The sequence below is a fragment of the Solanum tuberosum genome, unplaced genomic scaffold (genome assembly GCF_000226075.1).
Source record: "Solanum tuberosum cultivar DM 1-3 516 R44 unplaced genomic scaffold, SolTub_3.0 scf00415, whole genome shotgun sequence".
Lineage (NCBI taxonomy): Eukaryota > Viridiplantae > Streptophyta > Magnoliopsida > Solanales > Solanaceae > Solanum > Solanum tuberosum.
In genome coordinates, this window is record NW_006239349.1 from 136,579 (window position 1) to 160,239 (window position 23,661).

Consider the following 23,661-nt stretch of genomic DNA (forward strand, 5'->3'; position numbering starts at 1 on the left):
ACATATAATATAAATAACAGTCAAAAGAAATGATTCAAAAAAAACAATCAAAAGTTAAATTGAAAGAAATTCATCATATCAGAAATTGATTTGTAAATACAATGAATATTAACAACTACTGGAAGTTATGTAAGACACAGAACAGTAGAAAATATAGCATTGAATACTTACTGCTACCTTTTAAGGGTTGTGCCAGGCCAACATGGGCCAAGTAATATGAAACAGAGAGAGTATATCATTCATTATCAACAAAGTGAGTCCAAGACTCGGAATCTAAAAGTTTCTTTCCACTTCATATCCTTAAAAATAATTAGTTTCTACTTTCTACCTATTTTCTCATTTATCAAAAATAATAACTCCAAAAAATTTATTAAAAAAAAAACCTTCAAAATAATGACGGGAAGTAAGAGAATTATTTTAGTCGCAAAATGTTTTTCTCAATAATATAGTCAACAAATGTAAGTTACAGTTGGTGCATTTACCTATGTTTAGACATTAAAAGAATATATAAACAGAACTTTGTATAAATCTACAAAACATACTATATCACCAATAATCTCCACATGAACAGGTTCCATTTCTGAAGTGATGGAACCTCCTCACATCCCTAACAATGATCTCTCTATTCACAATCTTTGAGATAAATTTAGTTGCCTCATGGCAGTCATTGCATACCCTAAGGTTCTTTGCAATCCGTATGGGGGTTCCAGGAGGTGTATTGAGGATACCAAAAGCTATAGCTAATTTTTCACTGTGTCCACAGAGTAGATTTTCCTTTTCGTCCTCGTTAACATTGTGAAGAACACAGGAAGTGTCTGGCACATAACCTTCCTTTTTCATCTTTTCTGACAAAGTCTCGAGATAGCCATAGAGCTGTTCACTTTGTGGATGTGATGCATCTCCAGCTACGAACTTGTGAACTTCATCTCCAAATTCAATCCAACTGCATCCAGGTTCTTTTCTTACTCCAACTTTTTTCATGTTACGTCGAACCATGTTTGCCTTTTCCCAAATCCCAGCAGAGGAATAAATGTTGGAGAGTAAAACATAGTGACTAGCTACATGTGAATCCAACTCAAAGAGATTCCTTGCTGAAATTTCACCAAGTTCTACGTTGCGATGTATCCTGCAGGCACCAAGTAAACTACTCCAGGCGCCAATTTTGTTGTACTTAGAGGGCATCTCATTTACAAGCTGATATGCTTCTTCTAAATGGCCTGATCGACCAAGCAAATCAACGATGCAGGCGTAATGATCTGCAGTTGGCTCAATACCATAAGCATTTTTCATTTCTCGGAACAATTCCCGACCCTGATCGACCATGCCTGAGTGACTGCATCCAGCAAAAATTGCAATAAATGTGACATTATTGGGCTTCACTTTCCGTTCAAGCACCATCATCCTAAAAAGTTCTAAGGCTTCCTCTCCCTTCCCATGCATCCCATAAGCCATAATGAGAACATTCCATGTGATCACATTTTTGGTAGTCATGCTATCAAAAACTCTCCTAGCAATATCTAGGCAGCCACACTTTGCATACATATCAACCAATGCACTTCCCACGGCAATATCCATTGCCAATGCATTTCTAATAGCATAAGCATGTATCTCTTTGCCCTTTGCTAGAGCAACCAGCGAGGCACAACCAGGAAGGACAGTCATGAGGGTTATTGAGTTAGGTTTTAACAGAAATTCTACGTTATTCTCAGAGTCATTGTGTCTTTTTGTTGTTTGCATCTCATGTAACATAATAAGTGCATCTTCATGGTATCCGCAAACTACAAAACCGGTTATCATAGTATTCCATGAAACTATATCTTTACTCTCCATGTTGTCAAATATATACTTTGATATATTTATCTTTCCCATCCTAGAATACAAGTCCATCAATGCATTTTGAACGTATTTTTCATCTGAAAAACCCAATTTAATAACATACCCATGGATGACTTCTTTAAGGGTAAATGCTTCACAATGTACACAAGCCGGAAAAACACTTGCGACAGTGGTAGGGTTCGGACTCAACCCAGAGAATTCCATCATCTCTATAAATAAGGTCAATGCCTCTGTAAAGAATCCATTTTGTGTGTAGCCAGCCAGCATAGCATTCCATATCCCAATGCTCCTTTTCAAGGCACTGTCAAAAACTCGACTCCCACTTTCAACCTGTTGACAATTGCAATACATGTCAACTAATGAACTATCAACAAATGAGTTCCCAATCAAATCATCATTCTTCAAGACGTAACAATGAATTTCCTTCCCTACATCCAGCAAAGTCAGATGAGAACAAGCAGGAACAACACTTGAAATCGTGACTCCGTCAGGCTTTATCTCTTCTTGAATCATGACTCTAAAGCAATCCAACGCCTCTCGAAACTGGTCATTCTGTGAAAAAGAACTTATAATAGTATTCCATGAAACAATATCTCTATCTGCAAACAACTCAAAAACAGCTCTCGAATCATCCACCCTTCCTAGTTTTGCATACATAGACATCAAAGCATTATTTGTATAAGTCCTCCTATCATCTATTCTCAAACTATGCCCGTGTACTTGCTTGCCAAGCCTCAACCCATCAGTCCTAGGCAAATTACTACAAGCAAGCGCAATGCTCACCAACGTAAACGAACTAGCCTCAAATCCATCTAACCCTATCAACCTAAAAGCCTCCAATGCTAACTCCCACTTCTCAAATTTACAAAGAGCATTTATCAAAGAATTCCAAGAAACTTGATCTCTCTGAGTAATTCTATCAAACACTTTATAAACATCATCAATACTCCCACCACACCTCCCAAGTAAATGGATAACAGAATTCGCCACGGTGACTGATGTCGTATCATACCCAAATTTAACAACAGCCCCATATATCTGTTTTCCAAGATTCAAGTCCTGAAGGCCAGTAGCAGCTTTCAGAACAGCAGGGAAAACAAAATTATCAGGCCTTACACCTTCAGAAGTCATCTGTATATATGTAAAGATTGCTTCTTTGAAGCAATTTAAGCGTACTTGGGACCGAAGAGCATCGATCCATGAAGCTGCAGAGGGTGTTTCTGAGGTGGGTTCTTGTTGAAAATTCTTGAAAATGAGTGTACTTGTGGGTGATGAAGTTGAAAGTAGTTTTCTTGGTGAATTTTGGGTAAATGAATTGGAAGGCTGTTGAAGAGGAACAGAAACAGGGGAAGCAGAGAGTGTACATGTCCAAGCGGACATTGTTGTTAGTTAAGACAGTTTGGATAAGTAACAGAACAATAGTGATGAGGTTGTTTTAAGTTGGGATAATAACACTTTTGGTCCCTCGTTTATTTGCAAATATTAACTTTGGTCCTTATAATATAACTTTTAATTAATTATAATATGTGTTATTGATTTATCTATGTATGAAATATATGTGGGATACACTCCGATCTGCCATATCACAAACTCTTGTAGGAGCATGAAACTCTTAATAAAATGTCAAGAGAAGTGCTGAAAACATCTCTAAGTTTTGACGAGATTAATGTAGGGTGTATTTCACTCATGTTACAAGATCGGTGATTTATTTATGTTCAGTTAGTCAAGTAAAAAAGTGTAAAGGGGTGTTGTTTTAGGCCTGTCAATAGTTGGCCGGATGAAACTAATAATTCCCGCTTGCTGGAGAAGACTAGTCAACATATACGACTGATGATCAATGGTTGCATATAAAGGCCCAACAAAGTGACAAAATTTCACCCATCTAGCTGCATTTTTTTGACCTTTTACTATTCCTTCACCTCAAAGAAAATAATTATTCATCTTTTAAGAGTTTTAGTTTGAAGCGGCTTTTGCCTTGTCATTAAGAAAAAAACATGGAAATTTGGTGTTAGTTGTGGCGTAAGTTTTCATCAACTCAGCATTCATTAACTAACAATCATTAAGATGTCACACATGACCTAACAAGTCCCACAAGCCACCTTTTACTTGCTCTAATTAGCAACCCTTTCTGTATACTATTAACATCAAATATTCAACAAATGTCCATGATGATGCTTAAGATGTTAAGTTCCTGGAATTGGAGAACTCGTGTTCGGCTCTCAGTTTTCGTTGCAGCTGCTTTGCTACTTTTAGTGGTAGGATTCCTCTGTAGCAGATTTGATGATGATCAGTACAGGACGTTGATGAATAATATTCCAGATGATCACTCAAACATAGACACATCGACAACTATAAAGATGATCCATCCGTCAAAAGGACGGCCAGGTGATCCACCAATCCTGGCTTATTGGATTTTTGGTTTTAGAGGGGAAAGTAAAAGAATGTTGAGGCTGTTAAAAGCGGTGTATCACCCAAGAAACCAGTACCTATTGCACCTTCTCGATGGAGATGGAGATGAAGAGAGGATGGAATTAGCTGTTTCAGTTGAATCTGAACAAGTGTTTCGAGCATTTGGGAATGTGAACGTTGTTGGTAAAAGTTATGCTGTGGAGGAATCAGGCGCCTCTGCTCTTTCCGCTATGCTTCATGCCTCCGCCTTGCTCCTTCGAATTAGTCCCCTATGGGACTGGTTTTTCACCTTAAGCTCTTCCGACTACCCTCTTTTTACTCAAGATGGTAAATTTTTCGTGATCACCAGTAGCCTAACTAGTACTCCCTTTGTTTCAATTTATTTGTCTTACTTTTCTTTTTTGTCTGTTTCAAAAAAGAATGCCTCTTTCCCCTTTTTGGCAACTCTTTGATTCCAGATTTTCACATGACATGTTTAGAACTACAAGATTCAGAAGTCTTGTTTACTTTCTTAAACTCAGTGTCAAGTAAAAATCAAACAGAAAAAATTGAATCGGAGGAAGTAGTAAACTACTGTCTACTGATATAGTACTACCCAATTTACCTTATAATTACTCTGTAATTCTGCAACTAATTGATGATCCACACTTTCGATTACAGATATGTTATTTGCTCTCACTTCCTTGCCAAGGGATCTCAACTTCGTAGGCTTCACCAATAGGACTATTGATCGAAACAGGTAAGGTGTCACGACCATCAACGTTTTTAATGATCAAAAACACATTTGAATGATCACTTTTTCACGGATTTCACACCCCAACTATCAGTTATTCCCTTTTTCTACCTGAAATATTACCATCTAAACACACCTCAACTTCAATGCAGGCAACACAACTTCAATCGGATTGTTGTTGACCCCAGCCTACATTTGAAACAGGCTACTCCCCTTTACTATGCTGTAGAGACTAGAGAAGTACCAACAACATTTGATATATTCCAAGGTTGGCTTAATTCATTTACTTTATGTATGGTGTAAATTCCAACAATGATTTCATTTTTTGTTCTAGGTTCTCCATGGATGGTATTGAGCAGAGGATTTATGGAGCATTGCATCAAAGGTTGGGACAATTTCCCTAGGAAGTTACTTATGTACTACGCCAACGTAGTGTCACCTCTAGAATCCTACTTCCACACTGTACTATGCAATTCCCCAGAATTTAGAAACACAATAGTAAACCAGGATCTCAGGTACTCCGCGCCAATAAATGTTTCAAACTACTATGACAATCTTGTGAACAAATGGGCAATATTTGCTAGGCCATTTAAAGAAGGCGATCCTACTTTAGACGAGCTAGACAGGGATATCCTAGATCGCCAGCCCCATGGGCTGGTGCGCGGGAAATGGTGCAATAATGGAGGACACAATTCTTCTTCTTGTAGTTCTAATTCCAGTACTAATTGGGATGACATTGATTCATTAGATCCTGGATTTTATGGCCAAAAACTTCAGAATAATCTGTCCAATTTTACTGTTGGAGACCATTATATGGTAACCAAACATTGTCATGGCAATTCATCTTAATATATATACTCCATATTTGTTTCCAAATGATGTGTACTCTACTACTCTTTTTGTTTTCTGATGAACAATTTTCAGCCTCGTATTCGTTTTTCAGCTACGGAAAACGTTGAAAAAAATCCAACAAATCATAAGATAGGTACACATGTGTCGAAGGCGAAATAAGAAGGGCAAGTTACATATTTGTTTCGAAATCTCGATTAAGGTGAAGTCAAAGCTACTCGATCATTCAACAGGGAACGAACGAATTTAGGCTAAGATCCAACCTGCAACAAGCTGGACCGAAGCTCACCCATAGTTGGTTTTGGTCGTTGAAGCTTCGCCGTAGTGACAAAGCTTTCATAGTCCGAAGGCAGGCCAGCAAGAAGGAATGTAAACATATCAGATTGGGACACCGGTGCATTGATAGATGCCAAGGAGTCGATAAAAATAGTTATGTTCACTAGCCAAGTTACTGGTGCATATATATGATGTGGTGAATTTTGTTTTTCCATTTCTACTGCTAGACAAGTTGTTGGTGCATACAAATTTGGTGATTTTGAGTTGTTAAATGTCATTACTAAATGATCGTAGTAGTGAAATTTGTGGTTTTAATATTTCTTTATCAAGTATAGTTCTTTTATATACTCTATCCGTTCATTTTTATTTGTCACTATTTGATTTGACACATATATTAAGAAAATAATTATTAATATATATATTTTTTACCACATTATCTTTATTCTTTAGTATTGACTCTTGTAATATGATTTGGAGAATAGTATTTAATATTAAAGGTAAAATCTAAAAATTAAAATTATCTTTTCTGTCAAAAGTAACCGGTAAAATAAAAATCTATTTTAGAATTTTTTTTATAAGAATCATTGATTGATGCACCACATCATTCTTCAAATAAAAAAGAAATACTAACTTGTTAATATGCTCGTCAGCTATTGATATAAGAGAGCCAATGCAGTAGTCAAACACCATCTTTGTCATTTGTTTATCCATTACCTAAGCATTTTGGTTTTATTTGCCAAAACGATTGACAACCAAATCGAACCTTAAAAAATTAAATCAAACTGAAAAGATTTTGGTTTCGATCTCTAATTATTAATATTACAAATTTGAAAATTGAATTGAAACTTTTCTAATTGATGTATTTTAGGTCTAAAAATGATGTGATAATTTAAGTAATTAATGCGGAAGGTGAAACTGAAAAAAGAAATTGTTGTTTCTTAATGTGTTATTTTTTATATCCAAGTGTGTGATTTTATTTTCCTCAATTCAGATATGGTTTTCATTATAAAATATATTTTTTTAAAGGAAAAGTGAAAAATACTTTAACTTTGGCCGAAATTGTTGCTAAAACTTTATGGATGACGTTTTATCCTTGCACTATTTAATAGTGTATTTTAAAGGTATATATGATGTCTATTTAAAATATTTATGATGTCTATGCAGACACATATATACCTTTAAAATACACTATTAAATATTAAAAGATAAAATTTGATATAGCAATTTCGGCCAAAGTTAAATATTTTCTAGTTCAACTCCCAGAAAATATATATATTCAGATGAAGTAGGTAAGAGCAAAGCAAAGAGCAGATACAGAGAGTGATGGCAGAAGTCATAGGAGCACCAGCAGCTCAAGTTAAATCAATCTTTGTATATCCCATCAAATCATGCCGTGGAATTTCTGTTTCTCAAGCACCTATCACTTCTACTGGTATGCTCAATTTTTCCTTTAAATCTTGAAATTATTGTTTTTTTTTTCCTTTTTGGGTTTGTTTTACTGGTTATGGAGTGTAAAAGGGTGTCTTCTGGTAATTAAGATGGTGGGGTAAAGGAAAATAAGATAAAGTTGGTAGCTTTCCTCTTTTTGTGTTTTGGTTCATATGGAAGTGTAAAGATTTGAGAAGGTAGATTGCTATTGAAAAACAGTTTTAAACTTTTTTGGAGAATAATTATCTCTTTTCCTTCCTATTTGGGAAAAGTTGGATTTCCCTGTTCCTACTTTCAATATGCAAAACCAAATCAAGATTTGGACTTACTCATTTTTTCTCATTTCCAAAATGTCAAAACACAAAGTACTAGTATTAGCTATTAAATTTGTTATTCTTGTTAGAGGTTTGTTTTTGGCCACCTTCTAGTATGGAGTACCTTGGGACAAATTTGATGTCGTATGGTTTAGTTTCATTTTTTTACTTTTGAGTAAATAACATTCTTCATTAACTAATTGTTAGTGAAAAGTTTGTTTTTTGTTCCTACTTGTTTTTCATTCATATTATCAGTTGAAAATTGATATCTTGTTGCACTTAAACAGGATTTCGATGGGATCGACAATGGTTAGTGGTGAATTCCAAAGGCAGGGCCTATACTCAAAGAGTTGAACCGAAGCTTGCTCTTGTCGAAGTGGCATTGCCAACTGAGGCCTTTTCTGAAGGCTGGGAACCAAATAATGATTCTTATCTAGGTAGTGTCATAGTTTTCAGTCGAAAATAAGGTCATAGTTTTTAATTATATTTTTTACTATTGTATTATCTCATTGGTACAGTTTCTCTTTTTAGCTAAATGGTGCTGCAGCAAAACTGGTCATGTTTTTCTCCTAGCAATCTATTACTACTACTATAGTCGACAAGAAAGAGAGAGGATAATAAATGTTAAAAGATAGATCATTCTACTGAAAATGTTGATATGCTGAGCTAACAATCAGTGTTTGGTTCCCTGTGTGACTTAAGAATTTAAGATATAGGACATTGATGTTTGAATTGTAATATTGTTATTGTTTTTTTACTCCTTGTAGCATCTCCTTAATCATAGAAGCTTCTTGTCATACGGATAGCCCACAAGAAAATGACAAAGATTGGCCTGTCTTTTTGATATCTCAAATTACTTTTTGGATGTAGTTATCAGAGCTCCCGGTATGGATCCACTGAACATTCCACTAAGTAACCCATCTGTAGTGTCGGATGGTGTCTCGGTCTGGGAGTGGTCTGGTTCTGCCTTGGACGAGGGAGCTGAGGCAGCTATGTGGTTCTCCACACATCTGGGGAAACCAAGTCGGCTAGTTCGCTTTAGTGAAGGTATAGCTCATCCCATAGTTCTATCTAAATTTTCCTCATCTATATGTTACTCATATGAAATCACTGATGTTACAATATCCTTGTCTTAAATTTGCTCTGTATATCTCTTCCACCTTTTATGCTTAACTTCTCTACGTATTGTCCAGCTTTCAATACGTAGTTTAGAGAGCAACTCATGGCTCATGCTATCTCCTTTACTTCTTTTGCAAATTTTACTTGTTTTTTTGTGACAAGATTTGAGAAAATGGCTAGTTGCATAAGTCTAGGACCTACCACCTTGCATACAGTCAATTTCTTATGTTGCTTCACAGCTTTCATGGTTATCAAGCAAATGCTAAATATTAATTTTGGGAGGGAGTACTTTTCTACCAGAAGCTAAATATCCTTGAGCTGTTAGGAAGGGTTAAGAAAGCTCTTCACGATCAGACAGTCTGCTTTCTAAGAACTAGATTTTCATTTCATTAATTAGATAGATCTTTTTGGCCCCCATGTTTTGATCTCAGAATGTCATCCACAGAATTTGAACAATATCATTAAACAGTTGAATAAAGATGAATCAGGCATCGTTTTGTCCAAGTTTTTCACAATTTTGAAGCAATACTCAGCATTGAGTGGACCTTTATTTTTACAATTTTTTTGCATAGATTAGTGTATCGCCTATTATTAGGCTCATGTTCTTGCTTTAGTAGAAAACTGCTGGGAATAAATGTACACAATTTGATCGAAATAAGTTGCTGACTCTTATAGTTAAGGAAATGAGAGTTGTAGATCCTAATTATGCTCAAGGATACAATGTTATGTTTTCTGATGGATATCCATACCTCGTGCTATCCCAGGTTAGTACTTACTACTTAGTAATATCATCATTTAAATTCAACATAAACATCCATAAAACAAGAGCTTAGGCTGAATTTTCTTGGTCCATGCTCTGCAGGGATCATTGAATGCGTTAAATTCTCTTCTCAAGGAGCCTGTTCCAGTAAATCGTTTTAGACCCAAGTATACTCTTGTCCCTCTTGTACAATTTTTTTATGATTGGTTGTTTACATTCCTTCCTCTTTCTGTACAAACTGTTAGTACTTTAGATTAACTCAGTTAAATTTTTGATGTTATCTTCTTTCACAGTGTCCTTGTTGATGGATGTGAACCATTTGCTGAGGATTTGTGGAAGGAGATCCGGATCAATAAGTTGACATTTGAGGGTGTCAAACTATGCTCTCGCTGTAAGGTAAGACCTCGTGAACTTACTTTCTTACTAAACGACAGAGAATAACCTTTGCAAACTGGAAGCTGTTTTTTCCACCTGTTTTTTTTTTGTATAAAGTTCATGCAACATGATATTAAAAAGAAATTTAACACATCTGAGGGCCTTTTATAGCAACTCCATACGTAGTTTTGCTCTATAGTCATGGGATAGACATGAATTCAGACCTATTATTCTAGCAACTTGTTTGGACAAGATCAAAAGAGTCTAGTCATGTTTCTCCCTTTATGATGTTGTGATGAGTATCTTTGATTCAAGCTTTAACTAAAAGAATGGAGTTGATTATGGAACATATTTTTTATTTTTTGTAGTACTTAACCTTCTTAATTAACCTGCATTTGAACGCTCATCATCAAGATGAACTCTTTATATTTGACCTTGATTCGGTTCTTTATATAAGGTACCTACCATAAATCAAGAAACAGCAGTAGCAGGCTCTGAGCCAACAGAAACTCTCTTGAAATTCCGTTCCGATAAGGCCTTGCGTCCGAATAAGAAACAACAAGGGAAGGTAAGATCTAATAAAGTGAGAAGTTCCATAACTAATTACCTAATAATCCCTAGATAAATCATAAGTACGATCTTTCATGTTATTTTGCAGGTATATTTTGGACAGAACATGGTTTGTTCCGACGCTCTTAGCCATGGAAAAGGCAAGATAGTCAAGGTGGGGGATCCTGTTTATGTCCATAAGGCTGTTCCTTCTAGTGCTGAGGCTCCAGCTTGAACTCTAGTTGTTCTATCACTGTAATGTAAAATGTGCATCTGAATAAGGTGATCCCAAAAGATAAGAATACTAATGTAAGGAAAAATGGTCTTCCAGGCCACTGCTAAATATATCTAAATAAAAGGTTCGCCTGTATTTCTTTTCATCGTTGTGAATTGCTTCAAGCCTGGCTTAAAACTATGTAAATGTGAATACCAGCAAATATACCTCAAATCCAAGGAAGTTGAGGTCGGCTATGTGAATCCTCAATGATCATGTCATTCAATTTAGGCTCTATCTTATCCGGTATTACATAAAACAAATTAAATTTGACAAAAGGAGGGAAATGAAGTTTCTTTAGCATTTGGAAAGTATATTGAGCACTGGAAAACAGCAAAACCAATAAGGTCTAATATATATTATCACCTATACTTGTTTTCCTTGACAACACATTCAAATCTGGATCCAAAACTATTGCCAAATAAGCACATTTTGAAATTATAAGTATATTTGATTCAATGAAGGATAAACACTTGAACAGCGCTTCATCTTTTTTGGAAGTTAAGACGTTTGACTGATGCTGCATAGATGGCAAAAAAGAGAAAGCAAAATCCAGTAAGCATAACAGCAGACCACCAAATCATCCCAGGACCAAATCCAAGTCTGACTTCCAAATAGTTTTTTACTGTTCCGTCAAATCCAGGTCCTGTAATCCTTGTTTCCACATCACCAAGTTGAGAGCTAATGATGCCACGGACTGTCCATGCAACTGGGTTGATGTAGTAGAACCATATCCACCATCCTGGGATACTCTAAATGACACAAGGAAAATGGCATGCATGAAGACTAATTCATAAAAGGCTGTCTAGGGCAACTTGATGAGCAATTAGTTATAAAGGAGCCACAACAGTGAGATGTAGCAGAAATCATGAAATAGAGTCCAACTTCCAGTTTTTGCAGATTTCATAACTATGCATATAGTGTTCCACAAGGAAATTGTTCGTGTTTTGGTTGACCACTGCAAAATGTTATCTCAAGCAATCTAGTTCAACAAACACGACAATTGCAATTTTGACAAGTGATAAGGGAAGTAAGAATACTTACAGGTTTTGGAACTAGAAAACCAGACATGAGGTTCCACAATGAAAAGATAGCTGATGAAATGATGGCAGCTAAATGTTGAGTTGGTGTAAGACCAACAATCATCATACCAGAAAAGGTGAAATACATGAACGTAAGAAACATGAATAGTATGTAGAGGAAAAATTTGCCTGAAAGATATCCAAACAATACATAAGTGAGTCAATGAGCCCACCAACTCCAAAAGCAAGGAATACAATAGCTGTTACAGGTGCAATTCATGGAAAAAAGTCATGATAGTGCAATCAATTTATGAATAGATCTCAAAACCCGCAATATCAGAAAATTATGAATTGAAGTTAAGGATGTAAATGCACCAGCAGAGAATCTTATAGCCAACGATATATATTCAAATAATTTTAGACACAGTTTGCTCAGCAGGCCTTTCTATTTTAGATAATTTGTTGTAGTAATACTCATATTAACATATCTTGTTTACTAATTGTCATGTTTGGATAGTGAAATATGGTCAATTTGTAATGGAGGAGTAGTTCCCTCATAACCACAAAGTTCCATGTCAAGTAGACTATGATAGGTACTGTTTTCTGTTCCTAATTTTCATCTAAATCACTTATTGGTTCTTAAGCCTAACCCTGCTACCCCATGAAGAAATAATTTGTTTTGACATTCATGTTGCACAATAATTTTCTGCAATTTAGCAGATGCATGACAGCATATAATTGATCATAAAGAACCATGACCCGTGAAATTTATCATACCTGCTTCCCTTTCAAAGTTGATCATGAAATATGTAATGATTCCGTAAATTAGGGTCTGGATCATGACATACGGAATCTCAATAAGACCCTGATAGACCAAAAAAAAGAAAAAGTTCATCAGAAGTCATCAATACATATAATCAGATCCTTTTGACAATCAAGAAATTCATACAAATATAGTTTTTTACAAGTAAATGTAATTTTGTCTGTGAATATGCCAACCTGAGCTGCTGCATATGGTAGCGGGGAGTACATTCCTGCAGCTTTTTCCCTATAGAAAACAGTTCTTTCAATGGAAACAACTGGCTGTACAGAAGAAGCATTATTGACCCCCAGAAACAAGACCGAAGCATAAAGAGCCGCCATTACCACAAACAAATTTTGAGTTGAGTCCCTGTCAAATCATTTCAAGCATAATATTTTAACGGTTTGGGGTTTTGAGCAATCATTAAGGAGTTTTATATCAACCAAAAACAATTATCAAGATCCATAGCCATTAGCCCATTACCCAAAATTTAGAAGGCAGAAATAAAGGGAAGAAACATGAAGAAGCCAGCTGAAGCTCTACTTATTTATTTTCTTTAAAGTGAAAAGATACCTGCTTAAACAGTAGGACTCGTTTCACAAGACATCTATAATCTGTATACTGCTGTATTCTCTAATTATTAATAAAAGTCACCAAGCAATTTGGTTCAAGGTGCTTACTCTCTTATCTTTTTTCGTGAAGCAGAAGTTTTCTAAGGTTACTCTTGGCCGAATCTAACTCCATTTTCTTATCATCAGACCAACCTATCCAGCAGAACTTCTGAATTCCATTTCTTGCTGATGTATCCATCTTTAGGACAATATAGCTATAAAGATGCACGTCTTAGTCGGGAGAAGATTTTTCTAGTGCATAATGTGTACATTCTTCTACAAAAAAAACCCAGTATGGTTCAATCCAATGATTCCATTTAGCAGTCCTCTTGTTTAACTACAACCACCATTACTCAACGATGGATTTGAATTATAAAGATTTTGAAGTTTGCTAGCTTCAAAATAAGCTGTGCAGTTTTAAGCCATAGATCAATGCATAAAACAATGCTTAAAATAAGACCAGAAAGTTATACCAGAAGAATTTTTTTATAATGTCCTTAATATTTGTTTCTAGCTTTTTTTGACAAAGCCATCGCCCATCTCCTTATGTCCAAATACAACGCTAATGTACTCTGCGCTTAATAAATTGTGCTCTACTATTGAATTGTTACAATGTGAATGTCACACTAATTTCTAGTTTAATACTTCCCTTCAGCAAGTTATTTGAATCACCCTATGCATTCTTACCATTTTCAAGAAGTTTTTCCCTATTATTAAGAAACAGCAGGCCCGTCTTTCCTTCTGTCTTTTCCTACTATAAAATACATACCTGAGGCATGGTATAAAGTTGTATACTTGTCATTAAATAGAGAAATGACAAGTGAATTTCATCCAGAGAAACTAGAACAACCATCCAGTAGTTTGCTATGGATATCTGATAAAGGACATTTACCTTTTTGAACCAACATCCCAAAATACGGAACCAAGAATCAATGCACACATTGTTGTGAAGAACAACCTCATGAAATTATATGATGGATTTCTCCAGTATATGAGATTTTGCTTCCACAGGCAGATCTTAAACTGAGACACTGCACCTTGACTATATTTGGAAGTGAAGCCCATAGGTTCTGAGCTTTCAGGTGGGACGCTCAGACGCTTAATTAAGGCTTCAACTTGCCTATGTTGAAAAAATAGAACATAAACACAAGATTGTCAAAAGGCAACAGAAAAGAAGACAAATAAAATAATAAATTTCAGGAATTGAAACAAGTCCGCTAAGATCACCTGTACTGTTCAGAATTTCTGTATATTGTTGCAAAATCTTCTCCAAGTTTCGCTTCAGCAGCTGATGTACTTATCTCAAGCATCCAGGTTGCAGGATTATAACCACTAGGAATTGGGGGTATACCATGAATACCCTGCAAAATATGACCAGAAAGCAGTGCTGAGCAGATGAATCATCTCAATATGGAGATTGCAGTTGACAAAATTCACATTCAAGTCAGCAACATACATTAGAAGAAGCTTCTGGTCAATTTTAAGGGGATACATTCTACACATTATGAAAATTGTTTACCTCGAAATAGTAGAAACAACTACATTGAAACAGCTAGCGGACAGCCAAGTTCATACCTGAAAATAGTTAATCATAATTTGTGACTTCTCCCCAAGCTTTCCTCCATATATCACTTGTCCCCCGCGTTTCATTAGAAGAAGCTAAAAATTGTAGCATCACATTAGCACAACGCATGCTTTTTATCTATTTGAGAAAAACTGTGGTATCTTACCTCATCAAATGCTTCAAAAATTTCAATACTTGGCTGGTGAATTGTGCAGACCACTGTTCGTCCAGTATCTACTGTATTACGAACAGTTCGCATTACAATGGCTGCAGCTCGTGCATCAAGCCCAGATGTAGGTTCATCCATAAAAATTATGGATGGGTTTGCCACAAGTTCTACTGCAATTGTCAAACGTTTTCTTTGTTCGGTTGATAAGCCAGAACGGCCAGGCAAGCCAACCAAAGCATGCCTTAGAGAGTCAAGTTCCACTAACTCTATTACTTCTTCAACAAACTCCTGAAAATTAAGAAAGTCAAAGGGGTACTGAGTTTTAACCAAATAGATCAATCACAATACTATGAAATTAAATAATATGAACATAGAAATGAAGAAACAAAAAGGCATGGGCTCTACTAACCTGTCTTTGTTTTTCATTCACTTCTTTGGGGAGCCGGAGATAAGAAGAAAACCACAGGGATTCAAAAACTGTCACATGAGGAGAATGTATATCATTCTGTTCAACATATCCTGAAATTCTTGCAAAAGTCTCTTGTATTTTAGGGTAGCCTGATATCCTAATATCACCCTCTATATGTCCACAAGTCTTCCTACCAGCTAGGCAATCCATCAATGTGGTTTTTCCCGCTCCACTTGAACCAACCAATGCAGTTAGAACGCCAGGTGAGAATACTCCACTTACATTTGACAGTAGCTGCAACTTTTTATCAGGTATTCCTTTTGAACTCATTTCCTGAGAAACGGATATATGTTTCCAGCTTGAAATACGATTCATCATTAAAAAAAAAACGAAATTATCCCTAATGGATACCTTTGGCATGTCAACAAAGTAGTTGACATTATGGAAAGTCATCGTTAGTGGTTGGAAAGGGAAGATTATTCCTTTAGTTGTACTCACCCCCTGGCCAGGTCCTACGCAAAAGATTATGATAAATAGATCATCGATACACAAGCCAAAAATCCAACAGAGAATTGTTTACCATCACTAACTGAATTTACGCCACTGGAATCAGCTGGGATAATTGCCTGCGATTTTCTTAGTGCTGCAGGAGTAAACCGAAAAATATGAGTCCAGTAGATATTGGAATCAATATGATGACAACTCTTATCTCCGTAACAGGAGCTTTTAACTTACGGTTGAGGAAAGCTAAGGCTACAGTCAGAATAATGTTGAAAAGCAAAGCATAGAGCAATAGAACTCCTACTCCAAGCCAGTACCAGTAACCAGATGTTGGTATACTATGGGATTGCAGAACAGCATAACCAAGGGTAACATTTCCACTTGTTGTCTTCTACAAAAAGTAAGTTTAAATTTATATAAAGACAGCTACTTATTCTCTATAAATAACTATCCAGGTTTTGTATGGTAGAGAAGTCACACCTCCATCCATCTTGTGGCAGTAAATTCATTAACTGAAATAGCTCGCTGTCCATAGGACAATGGTGACACCCAAAAGGCCCATACCCACCAGGGCTTGATCATTTCTGTAAAAATGGAACCTCTTTCAATAAAATGACATTCTGTTAATAATGAAGAGAGCTATAAACTTACCTTTTGGCAAGATAAAACCACCCAGTGAAAATGTGATTAGCAGAGCAGCTGATCCATATGTATTTGCGATAATTATATCTCGTGAAATAGAAGCTATTGACCGAAAGAGACCCATCCCCATTTGGTGTACTGAAAATAGTAAAAACATGTAACGGAAAAATCTGCGAAAAAGATGAAGGCGGTGTAAGCAGAATATAACCAATAAAATATGTATGTGTGATGTCAACAGATCACTGTATATACCTCCCAGCACCAGGTGCAAAACCTACAGTCCAATATACAACACAAGACCATACAACAGCTTCAATTATAGAGTAAGGTAACTGCAGAATCCAACTACTGAAGGACCACGCCCATGCAGGATAGAAGAAATTATCTCTTTGCTTATAGAATACTGGGAGGCGAAATATTAAGAGTGGGAGTTCTGATCTTCCGTTGAACATGATATGCACCAAGCCAAAAAATAAGCAAGAAAGATACAAGTTCCCATTCACCAGATCAGTGGGATGTAACCGCGTTCTTAGAAACAGTGTGCATGTTACAAATCCCATAAATGCAACCTGTAATATAAATGAGAGAGGTTCCACACACATGAGTTATAGGAGATGGGAAAACTTGTATCCAAGGTAAAAGGGGTCAAGTAAACTGAGACAGGCAGAAGATATTAGTAGGTGAAGTAGTTTGGGGTAAAGAAAACAAACTACATTAGAATACCTGACATGTTTTGAAGATGTATAGAAAACTATTCCTACTCATTAATAGCATTTCTCTTGAAAAACAACCCTTAAGGAGCTCTAATCTGGATTCAGCAAACTTTGTCTTAGATAAAGCCAAATGATGGCTCTTGGATTTATCATATGGAACCGAAAGAGATGACTTTAGATCCTGACAATATCTGGAATTTCTAAAAGCTTCAGCAATTGCCTCAACGGGAATGAACTCATATGGTCTGGAAGTATCAGCCCAGTATTGAGCCTGATCTTTTCTGGAGGTAACCTACAAAGACATTAATTAAGTACCAAGTCCAGTTCTGGGATATACAGTACCATAATGAAAGTACCTCTTGAAGAAAATCAGCAACACCCTTACGAGATGGCAATTGAAATCCTAATGACTCAAAAAATGGAATAACATCTGCTCGAGGTCCATGGTACACAACATATCCATCAGATAGTAACACCAGATCATCAAATAACTCAAAAGTTTCTGGTGAAGGTTGAAGAAGAGCCATCATCACAGTTCCTTCCATTAAATTAACAAAATTTCTTATGCACTTGACTATTTGGAAAGTTGTAGAACTGTCAAGTCCAGTAGAAATTTCATCCATGAATAGTGTTTTCCTGGGTCCAACAATCATTTCTCCTGCAGATGGGAAATATTAGCATGCAAATCTAGAACTTAAATTCCACAAAGCATGTCACTTCCCCCATCACAACAAATTCCAAAAAGAAGATATTTTAAGGAAAATCTCCAAACTATCAATTCGATTAAGGCGATCAAATGCAACTCAAGCATTGTAGAGTGTGTTTTTGTGATTGTTTCTGGGTTGTTTTGGAGTGTGTGTGTGTGTGAGAGAGAGAGATACATGCATACACACAAAAAATATATATAAAGAGAGAGAGAGAGACCTGTTGTAACTCTCTTCCTTTGTCCACCTGAAATTCCTCTCCTCATGTCATTACCAACTATTGTATCTGAACATATATCAAGACCAAGAACTTTCAAGACATATTCTGTGGACACATTGTGCTTTGTACCACCAACAGAAGATGCCTGAATGGTTTTATTTATTTCATCAAAAGTCAACATGAAAACAACCAAAAAGAAGTCATGATTTGTCATTTTTGAGTGCATTAAAAAGTAAGGATGATCATAATCAAACCTTCATATATGCATCTATCTCAAACTTTGGGCGTATCTTTCTTTCCTTCTCTAAATGATCAAGGTCTTTCATATAGTCTGCAGAAGAAATATATATAACAAGCCAAGATCAGGAAAGAAAACATGCTATGTCTGATAAACCTTGACTGGTTTAAATAAGAGGCAACAAACAATTTGCACTTGCAATCTTCAGGGAAATTTTTACTCCAGTGTTTCAGGACGAGATAACCTATGGCTCTTGATGAAAGGCATCATTTTTGTTAAGAAAAATGTCAAGACTTTTTTCTAATCAATTTAAACTCATTACGGTGGCAATTTGAATTAGTTTTGGTTGCAACGAGTTGGTTTTCAATTTTAATTATTTGTTTGGGATCTGGCATGAATTGCATTCGACAGCACCAAATTGATCAAGTTGCCTATTTCGTTTAAGTGAAAAGAACCCCCCATACAAGTACTCACCATTTGTTCATTTGTCAGATGTGAAAATGGAATGGAAGTGAGAACTGAGCCAGTGGAGATGCACAAGTATGTTGAATAGATTACTTTATAAGTGCCGGAGAAAAGCTTATTCGTGGAAAACTCCCTCGCAATAAGTAAAGACAAGCACCATAGACTAAATGTTAAGTAAAGGCATACAGAGGATATAGAATTATGCAGCACACCGAAGTAGCTTAGAAGAAGGTTTGTACATAGGGAAGCATAGTTTCAGAGAGCTTGAGCTAATATCATAATGGTTAAGTTCAAATGTAGTTTGGAATTGATTCATATCGAGAATTGCTAAGTCCATTATGTTAACTGTATTAGTAGCAGAGAGCACATGGTTACAATAATTGAAGTAAAGAATTAAATGCAGAGTATGAGGTTATTACATGGTTCAACCAGCTACATTATGTGTATGGCATAGAAAAGGCTTTGAAAACAAGTAAATGATAAACGGTTGTGCACATTGATAAGTATACTCGAGAAAAATTTGTAGAAAAATCATTTTATTTTAAAATAGAGATCCATTAAGGAGTAGAAGAGAAGTTAGGACAAATTACCTCCAAAACCATGACTTGCACCTTGGCATCTCGCTGCGAAATCTAAAGTTTCTCTTACAGTTAGCTCTGCAATATGATTGTCTATTTGACTTATGTAAGCACAAGTCGTTTGCACACAAAACTCATCCTCTTTATGTCCATTATACGTAATACTGCCAGTTCGCTGAAACCAAATAAAGTCGCGAAAAAAGATATTTCAAGTTCTGAAAAGTTGGTTTAAAACTGGTCTGAACCTGTTTTTTCGAGCAAAAACAATTATCTCACAAAACTTAAATATTTTTTCAAGTGAAATGCATGTCCAAACACAATAAATACCCTTTTTCAACTTAATTCCAAATAGTACTCTCTTTTTTTAAATATACTCAATTTGTGTCCAAACGCCTACCAAATCTCCAGTCCCTTCGGCCCAAAACGCAGCGTTTCATTAATATTTACTCGAGATGCAGTGCATATTGAGATAAACCTTATCTACTAATCGATCACTTCATTTAAAGTAGTTATCTTCAATTAATGTATAGTATGTATATGAGTGTATGTGCTTTTATACAACTCAACTTCAGTTAAGGAACAATTAAGTTAATACTATTGGATTATATAACGAACGAGTAATTAATGCACGTATACTGACCTTCAGTCCATTGTCAAGCTTTCCAGAAAGAGCTAAAAGCAATGTGGATTTACCAGAACCTGGAGGTCCTAGAAGCAGAGTCATCCTATTGATATTGATAGCAATATAAACAAATATTAATTAATAGGATCCATTTGTTTTGTTACAATCAACAATAACTTAAAATTACTGGCAACCAAACAATGTAAATTCACAACAACAAAAAAAGAAAAGAAGAACAAGAACAAGACAAGATCAATTCGAAGTGGCACTGGTTCGTTTATAAAATGTGGTTCGGGAAACTATATATGGAGAAATTCGGCATATATTGATGCTTTTCTTACATATTCTTAATAAACCAGTGTTTGCAACAAGCTGCAAAGCCCTGTTGAATACCTTCAACATTTTGTAAATTCCTTTATGAACCCGACACATGAATGTGGTCCGTGGTCAGGTAAACCATCATATATAAAAGGTAGTATGCACCAATCTTAGTGCTGGTCGTGTAGTATGAATGACTATGCAAGGTAACATACATGTGATGTAAGAACAAAAAAATTACCTTCCAGGTTTTACATTGCCAGTAACATTGTTCAAAATTGTAAGGGGATGTCTCCTTGGTTTGATTATCCTTAATCCAGCTAATATATTCTGTATTTCATGAAATAGACACAGAGGAATGAGGATATATATATATATATCAAACGTGATCGATCAACAATAACATATCATAAAGGTGGCAACAATCATCAAATTAAACTAAATGGTTAGCATTACGTACCTCGATTACATCATAACCAAAATTTAATAATGTAGGCAATGCTCTTGAACCTACTTTCACATTTGTTGATATGCTTATATTTTCATATCGCACTTCAACTTTAGGAATCTCCAATCCCACCCTTCATTTTTTAAAAGACAAATGTTCTAATTAGTTGGCCAAAACCATTAACCATAAACCTATATATACAGAGTATATACTTCACATTGTCGATCGAGGATCAATTGAAAATAGTCTTTAATACCTATCGAAGCGTTGTTTGATGGAATAGAGGAGCTTGTAATTATCTTGTTCTGAAGTAGCAAGTGCATTGTTGACAAGAAGTTGTCGAGTGAGTCGATCAAGCTTTGTGACATCGACCGTATCCGTGCGTTTTAACAACGCGAAGTTTGTACGCTTCTCCGATGGCAACTTCTCTAAAGCTGCCCACATTAACTCATCTTCGTCTGAATCTGCATTAGATTGCCCAAAATTACTATACGATTCGAAATAATCACTCCCATTTGAAGATCCCATTCAAAAAAAACGATACGAATTCTATCTGTTTCTTGTTCCCGAAGGAATTTCTGTGTGATAGTATTATGTAGCTCTCTCTCTATATATACACACAAACACAGCTAAGACTTACTAAATCTTAAGAAAGAATTTGGTCAGTTATAAGTCACTGATGATGAAAATGGGATTCACCTGTTAAGAGCATTTTCCGTCCATCTTTTTTAAAATAGTTGTTTCACATTAGTTTAATACTTTACTAAATTAAGAAAGTATTAATTACGGTATATTTTTTCTAAAAGTGATCAATTAATAAGTATCTGATAGAGAGAGTAATTTCTTATTAATGCTTTGATTAGTTTCAAACGCTACATTGACTTGTAATAAGTAGAGTTAAATTAAGGGGTGTGCAAAATTGCATGGACTAATGTTAATGGTTTTTTAATGATTTTATAAGAAAAATATATATTAGGTTATTGGTTTTTAGTATTGGGTTTATTGGTAAGACGGTAGTATTTCATTACTTTACCTTCATGATATTAAATATTAGTAGTAATAATTTAACATAACTAAACACTATATAAGTATTCTACGCTATAATCTTCACAGTTCACACTTCACATTACTTCTACTTCACATCCGAAATTTCAATGTTTTGGTTGTAACATGTAATTGTATCTTTCATACACCATCTACTCTTATTGATGTAATTTCTCATTATATTTCTTGTTCACTATTTCAAAGCATTTACAGTTGATTTGTTTATTTTATTGTATCGTGTCAAATTGTTAAAGAAGTGAAAAGTAGTATATTTATTTTATAAGCATTTTCTTATTGAGTAAATCGAAAACCGAATCATTAATGACCAGAAACCGATAAATCAAAAATCGATAAAGAATATCGTTTTGGTTTTTTATTGATTTAACGTATTTAAAAATAAAAATTCAATAAATCAAATCGATAATACTTAAAACCAAATCAAACCGATCGATGCACATGAAAAAATACTACCTCCATTCACCTTTACTTCCCAATTGGAATTTTGCGGGATACTTAAAAAAAATGATGATTAGTAGTAATATCTTAGGATACTATTCACTTTGATTAAAAGTGATATATTTTTAAAATATAAAACGAATAAAAGTGAACAAAGTAATATTATCGATTGTTTTACTTATATTGCAAAAGTTGATTTCCTTTATAGGGGCCGATCTAAAGAGGGTAGCGAGGGATTCATCAAACTCTCTCGACAAATAATTAGATGATATATATATATAAAGTATTTTCTTTTTAATTTTTATTTATATATTTTGAACATATATAAGATTAAAAGTGTCGGATTCAAAATTCACCTTTAGATTTGAATTCAGATCTTAAGCACTATATTTTTATTTTTTCAATTCCTTAATGAAAAATCTAGATTCATCCTTGCATAAAATGAGTGTTTTATTTCACAATAAGTTTTGATGTAAATGCGATAACATCAAATTTCAGTGGATACCAATGAATTTAAACTTTTAACCAGAAAACTTAAGTTCCTCTTATTTCGAAAACATGTTTGCACTTCAATCATGTATTTAAATACATTCAATTAATTTTTTCTTACCATAAAATGCTTAAAGTAATAAGTTTTATACATATAACTGTAGTGTACTATTTTCCTTGCAAAACAAAGGATACATGTTAAAATGAATATTTTTTTTAAATGTTAAACAAATAAATCAACATTATGATCATTTTTTGAATCGATAATTTGGTAAAACTATTTTACTTATTTCATTTTTTACCAAATATTTAATTCATATTTGTGAGATTATTGCATATATAATATCACATCTATAAAAAATAATTAGATTCTTTAATTACATCCGTACCAAAAAAATAAAAATACATAATATTGATGGTAAAGAATAACAAATTAATAAAAGTATAAATTTAGCATAAATAATTTACCTTGACAAATGACAACTAAAAAAATGTGATGCGTATGATTTATATAATATTTTTATCTATTATTATAAAAATAAAAATCATGCATGATATAAATAAATTATTAAGCATATAAAATATAATAGCCGATAGTAATTGATTAAAAAGTGTTGTTAGTTTAGAGGTGGTCATCCGCGCTAATGATTCGGAAATATGGTAACCTTGGGTTAAGAAAAAATATAATCAAAAGAGAGATCCCCCCGCCCCCCATTCCCCCACC

The 23,661-nt window shown here is 34.8% G+C and overlaps 4 protein-coding genes across 4 annotated transcripts; 2 read left to right on the forward strand and 2 right to left on the reverse strand.

Moving 5' to 3' along the window:
- Nucleotides 1–429: 429 nt before the first annotated feature.
- On the reverse strand, nt 430–3,233 carry LOC102578389 (pentatricopeptide repeat-containing protein At3g57430, chloroplastic). Its single transcript, XM_006363144.2, has one exon. The coding sequence runs from the start codon at nt 3,214–3,216 to the stop codon at nt 547–549; it is 2,670 nt and encodes an 889-aa protein (XP_006363206.1). The 5' UTR covers nt 3,217–3,233; the 3' UTR covers nt 430–546.
- A 541-nt stretch (nt 3,234–3,774) lies between these two features.
- Nucleotides 3,775–5,854, forward strand: LOC102594075 (beta-glucuronosyltransferase GlcAT14C-like). Its single transcript, XM_006363110.2, has 4 exons — nt 3,775–4,572; nt 4,906–4,984; nt 5,131–5,246; nt 5,313–5,854. The coding sequence occupies exons 1-4, from the start codon at nt 3,996–3,998 to the stop codon at nt 5,825–5,827; spliced, it is 1,287 nt and encodes a 428-aa protein (XP_006363172.1). The 5' UTR covers nt 3,775–3,995; the 3' UTR covers nt 5,828–5,854.
- Nucleotides 5,855–7,374: 1,520 nt separating this feature from the next.
- LOC102594413 (mitochondrial amidoxime reducing component 2-like) lies at nt 7,375–11,030 on the forward strand. The gene is made up of 8 exons (XM_006363111.2): nt 7,375–7,535; nt 8,133–8,282; nt 8,716–8,892; nt 9,640–9,728; nt 9,827–9,891; nt 10,018–10,120; nt 10,557–10,667; nt 10,758–11,030. Exons 1-8 carry the CDS (start codon nt 7,427–7,429, stop codon nt 10,881–10,883), a joined length of 930 nt encoding a protein of 309 aa, XP_006363173.1. The 5' UTR covers nt 7,375–7,426; the 3' UTR covers nt 10,884–11,030.
- A 366-nt stretch (nt 11,031–11,396) lies between these two features.
- LOC102594745 (ABC transporter G family member 31-like) lies at nt 11,397–21,619 on the reverse strand. The gene is made up of 24 exons (XM_006363112.2): nt 21,205–21,619; nt 20,961–21,081; nt 20,742–20,830; nt 20,201–20,285; nt 19,573–19,735; nt 18,534–18,610; nt 18,280–18,424; nt 17,712–18,013; nt 17,366–17,647; nt 16,895–17,211; nt 16,652–16,812; nt 16,481–16,584; nt 16,235–16,391; nt 16,080–16,142; nt 15,911–16,011; nt 15,500–15,832; nt 15,088–15,378; nt 14,933–15,016; nt 14,585–14,718; nt 14,250–14,477; nt 12,944–13,115; nt 12,722–12,809; nt 11,967–12,133; nt 11,397–11,674 (listed from the first exon to the last, which is right to left on the reverse strand). Exons 1-24 carry the CDS (start codon nt 21,474–21,476, stop codon nt 11,408–11,410), a joined length of 4,203 nt encoding a protein of 1,400 aa, XP_006363174.1. The 5' UTR covers nt 21,477–21,619; the 3' UTR covers nt 11,397–11,407.
- Nucleotides 21,620–23,661: the final 2,042 nt, after the last annotated feature.

Excerpts from the sequence above, each read along its gene's own strand:
- LOC102578389 (XM_006363144.2), bottom strand. The coding sequence starts at position 3,216 with ATGTCCGCTTGGACATGTACACTCTCTGCTTCCCCTGTTTCTGTTCCT.
- LOC102594075 (XM_006363110.2), top strand. The coding sequence starts at position 3,996 with ATGTCCATGATGATGCTTAAGATGTTAAGTTCCTGGAATTGGAGAACT. Across the intron at positions 4,573-4,905 it reads CCCTCTTTTTACTCAAGATG|ATATGTTATTTGCTCTCACT; the intron begins GTAAATTTTTCG and ends TTTCGATTACAG. Across the intron at positions 5,247-5,312 it reads AACATTTGATATATTCCAAG|GTTCTCCATGGATGGTATTG; the intron begins GTTGGCTTAATT and ends TTTTTGTTCTAG.
- LOC102594413 (XM_006363111.2), top strand. The coding sequence starts at position 7,427 with ATGGCAGAAGTCATAGGAGCACCAGCAGCTCAAGTTAAATCAATCTTT. Across the intron at positions 8,893-9,639 it reads GCTAGTTCGCTTTAGTGAAG|TTAAGGAAATGAGAGTTGTA; the intron begins GTATAGCTCATC and ends TGACTCTTATAG. Across the intron at positions 9,729-9,826 it reads CATACCTCGTGCTATCCCAG|GGATCATTGAATGCGTTAAA; the intron begins GTTAGTACTTAC and ends CATGCTCTGCAG.
- LOC102594745 (XM_006363112.2), bottom strand. The coding sequence starts at position 21,476 with ATGGGATCTTCAAATGGGAGTGATTATTTCGAATCGTATAGTAATTTT. Across the intron at positions 15,833-15,910 it reads ACTTTGTTGACATGCCAAAG|GAAATGAGTTCAAAAGGAAT; the intron begins GTATCCATTAGG and ends TCCGTTTCTCAG. Across the intron at positions 14,719-14,932 it reads TTATGATTAACTATTTTCAG|GGTATTCATGGTATACCCCC; the intron begins GTATGAACTTGG and ends CATATTTTGCAG.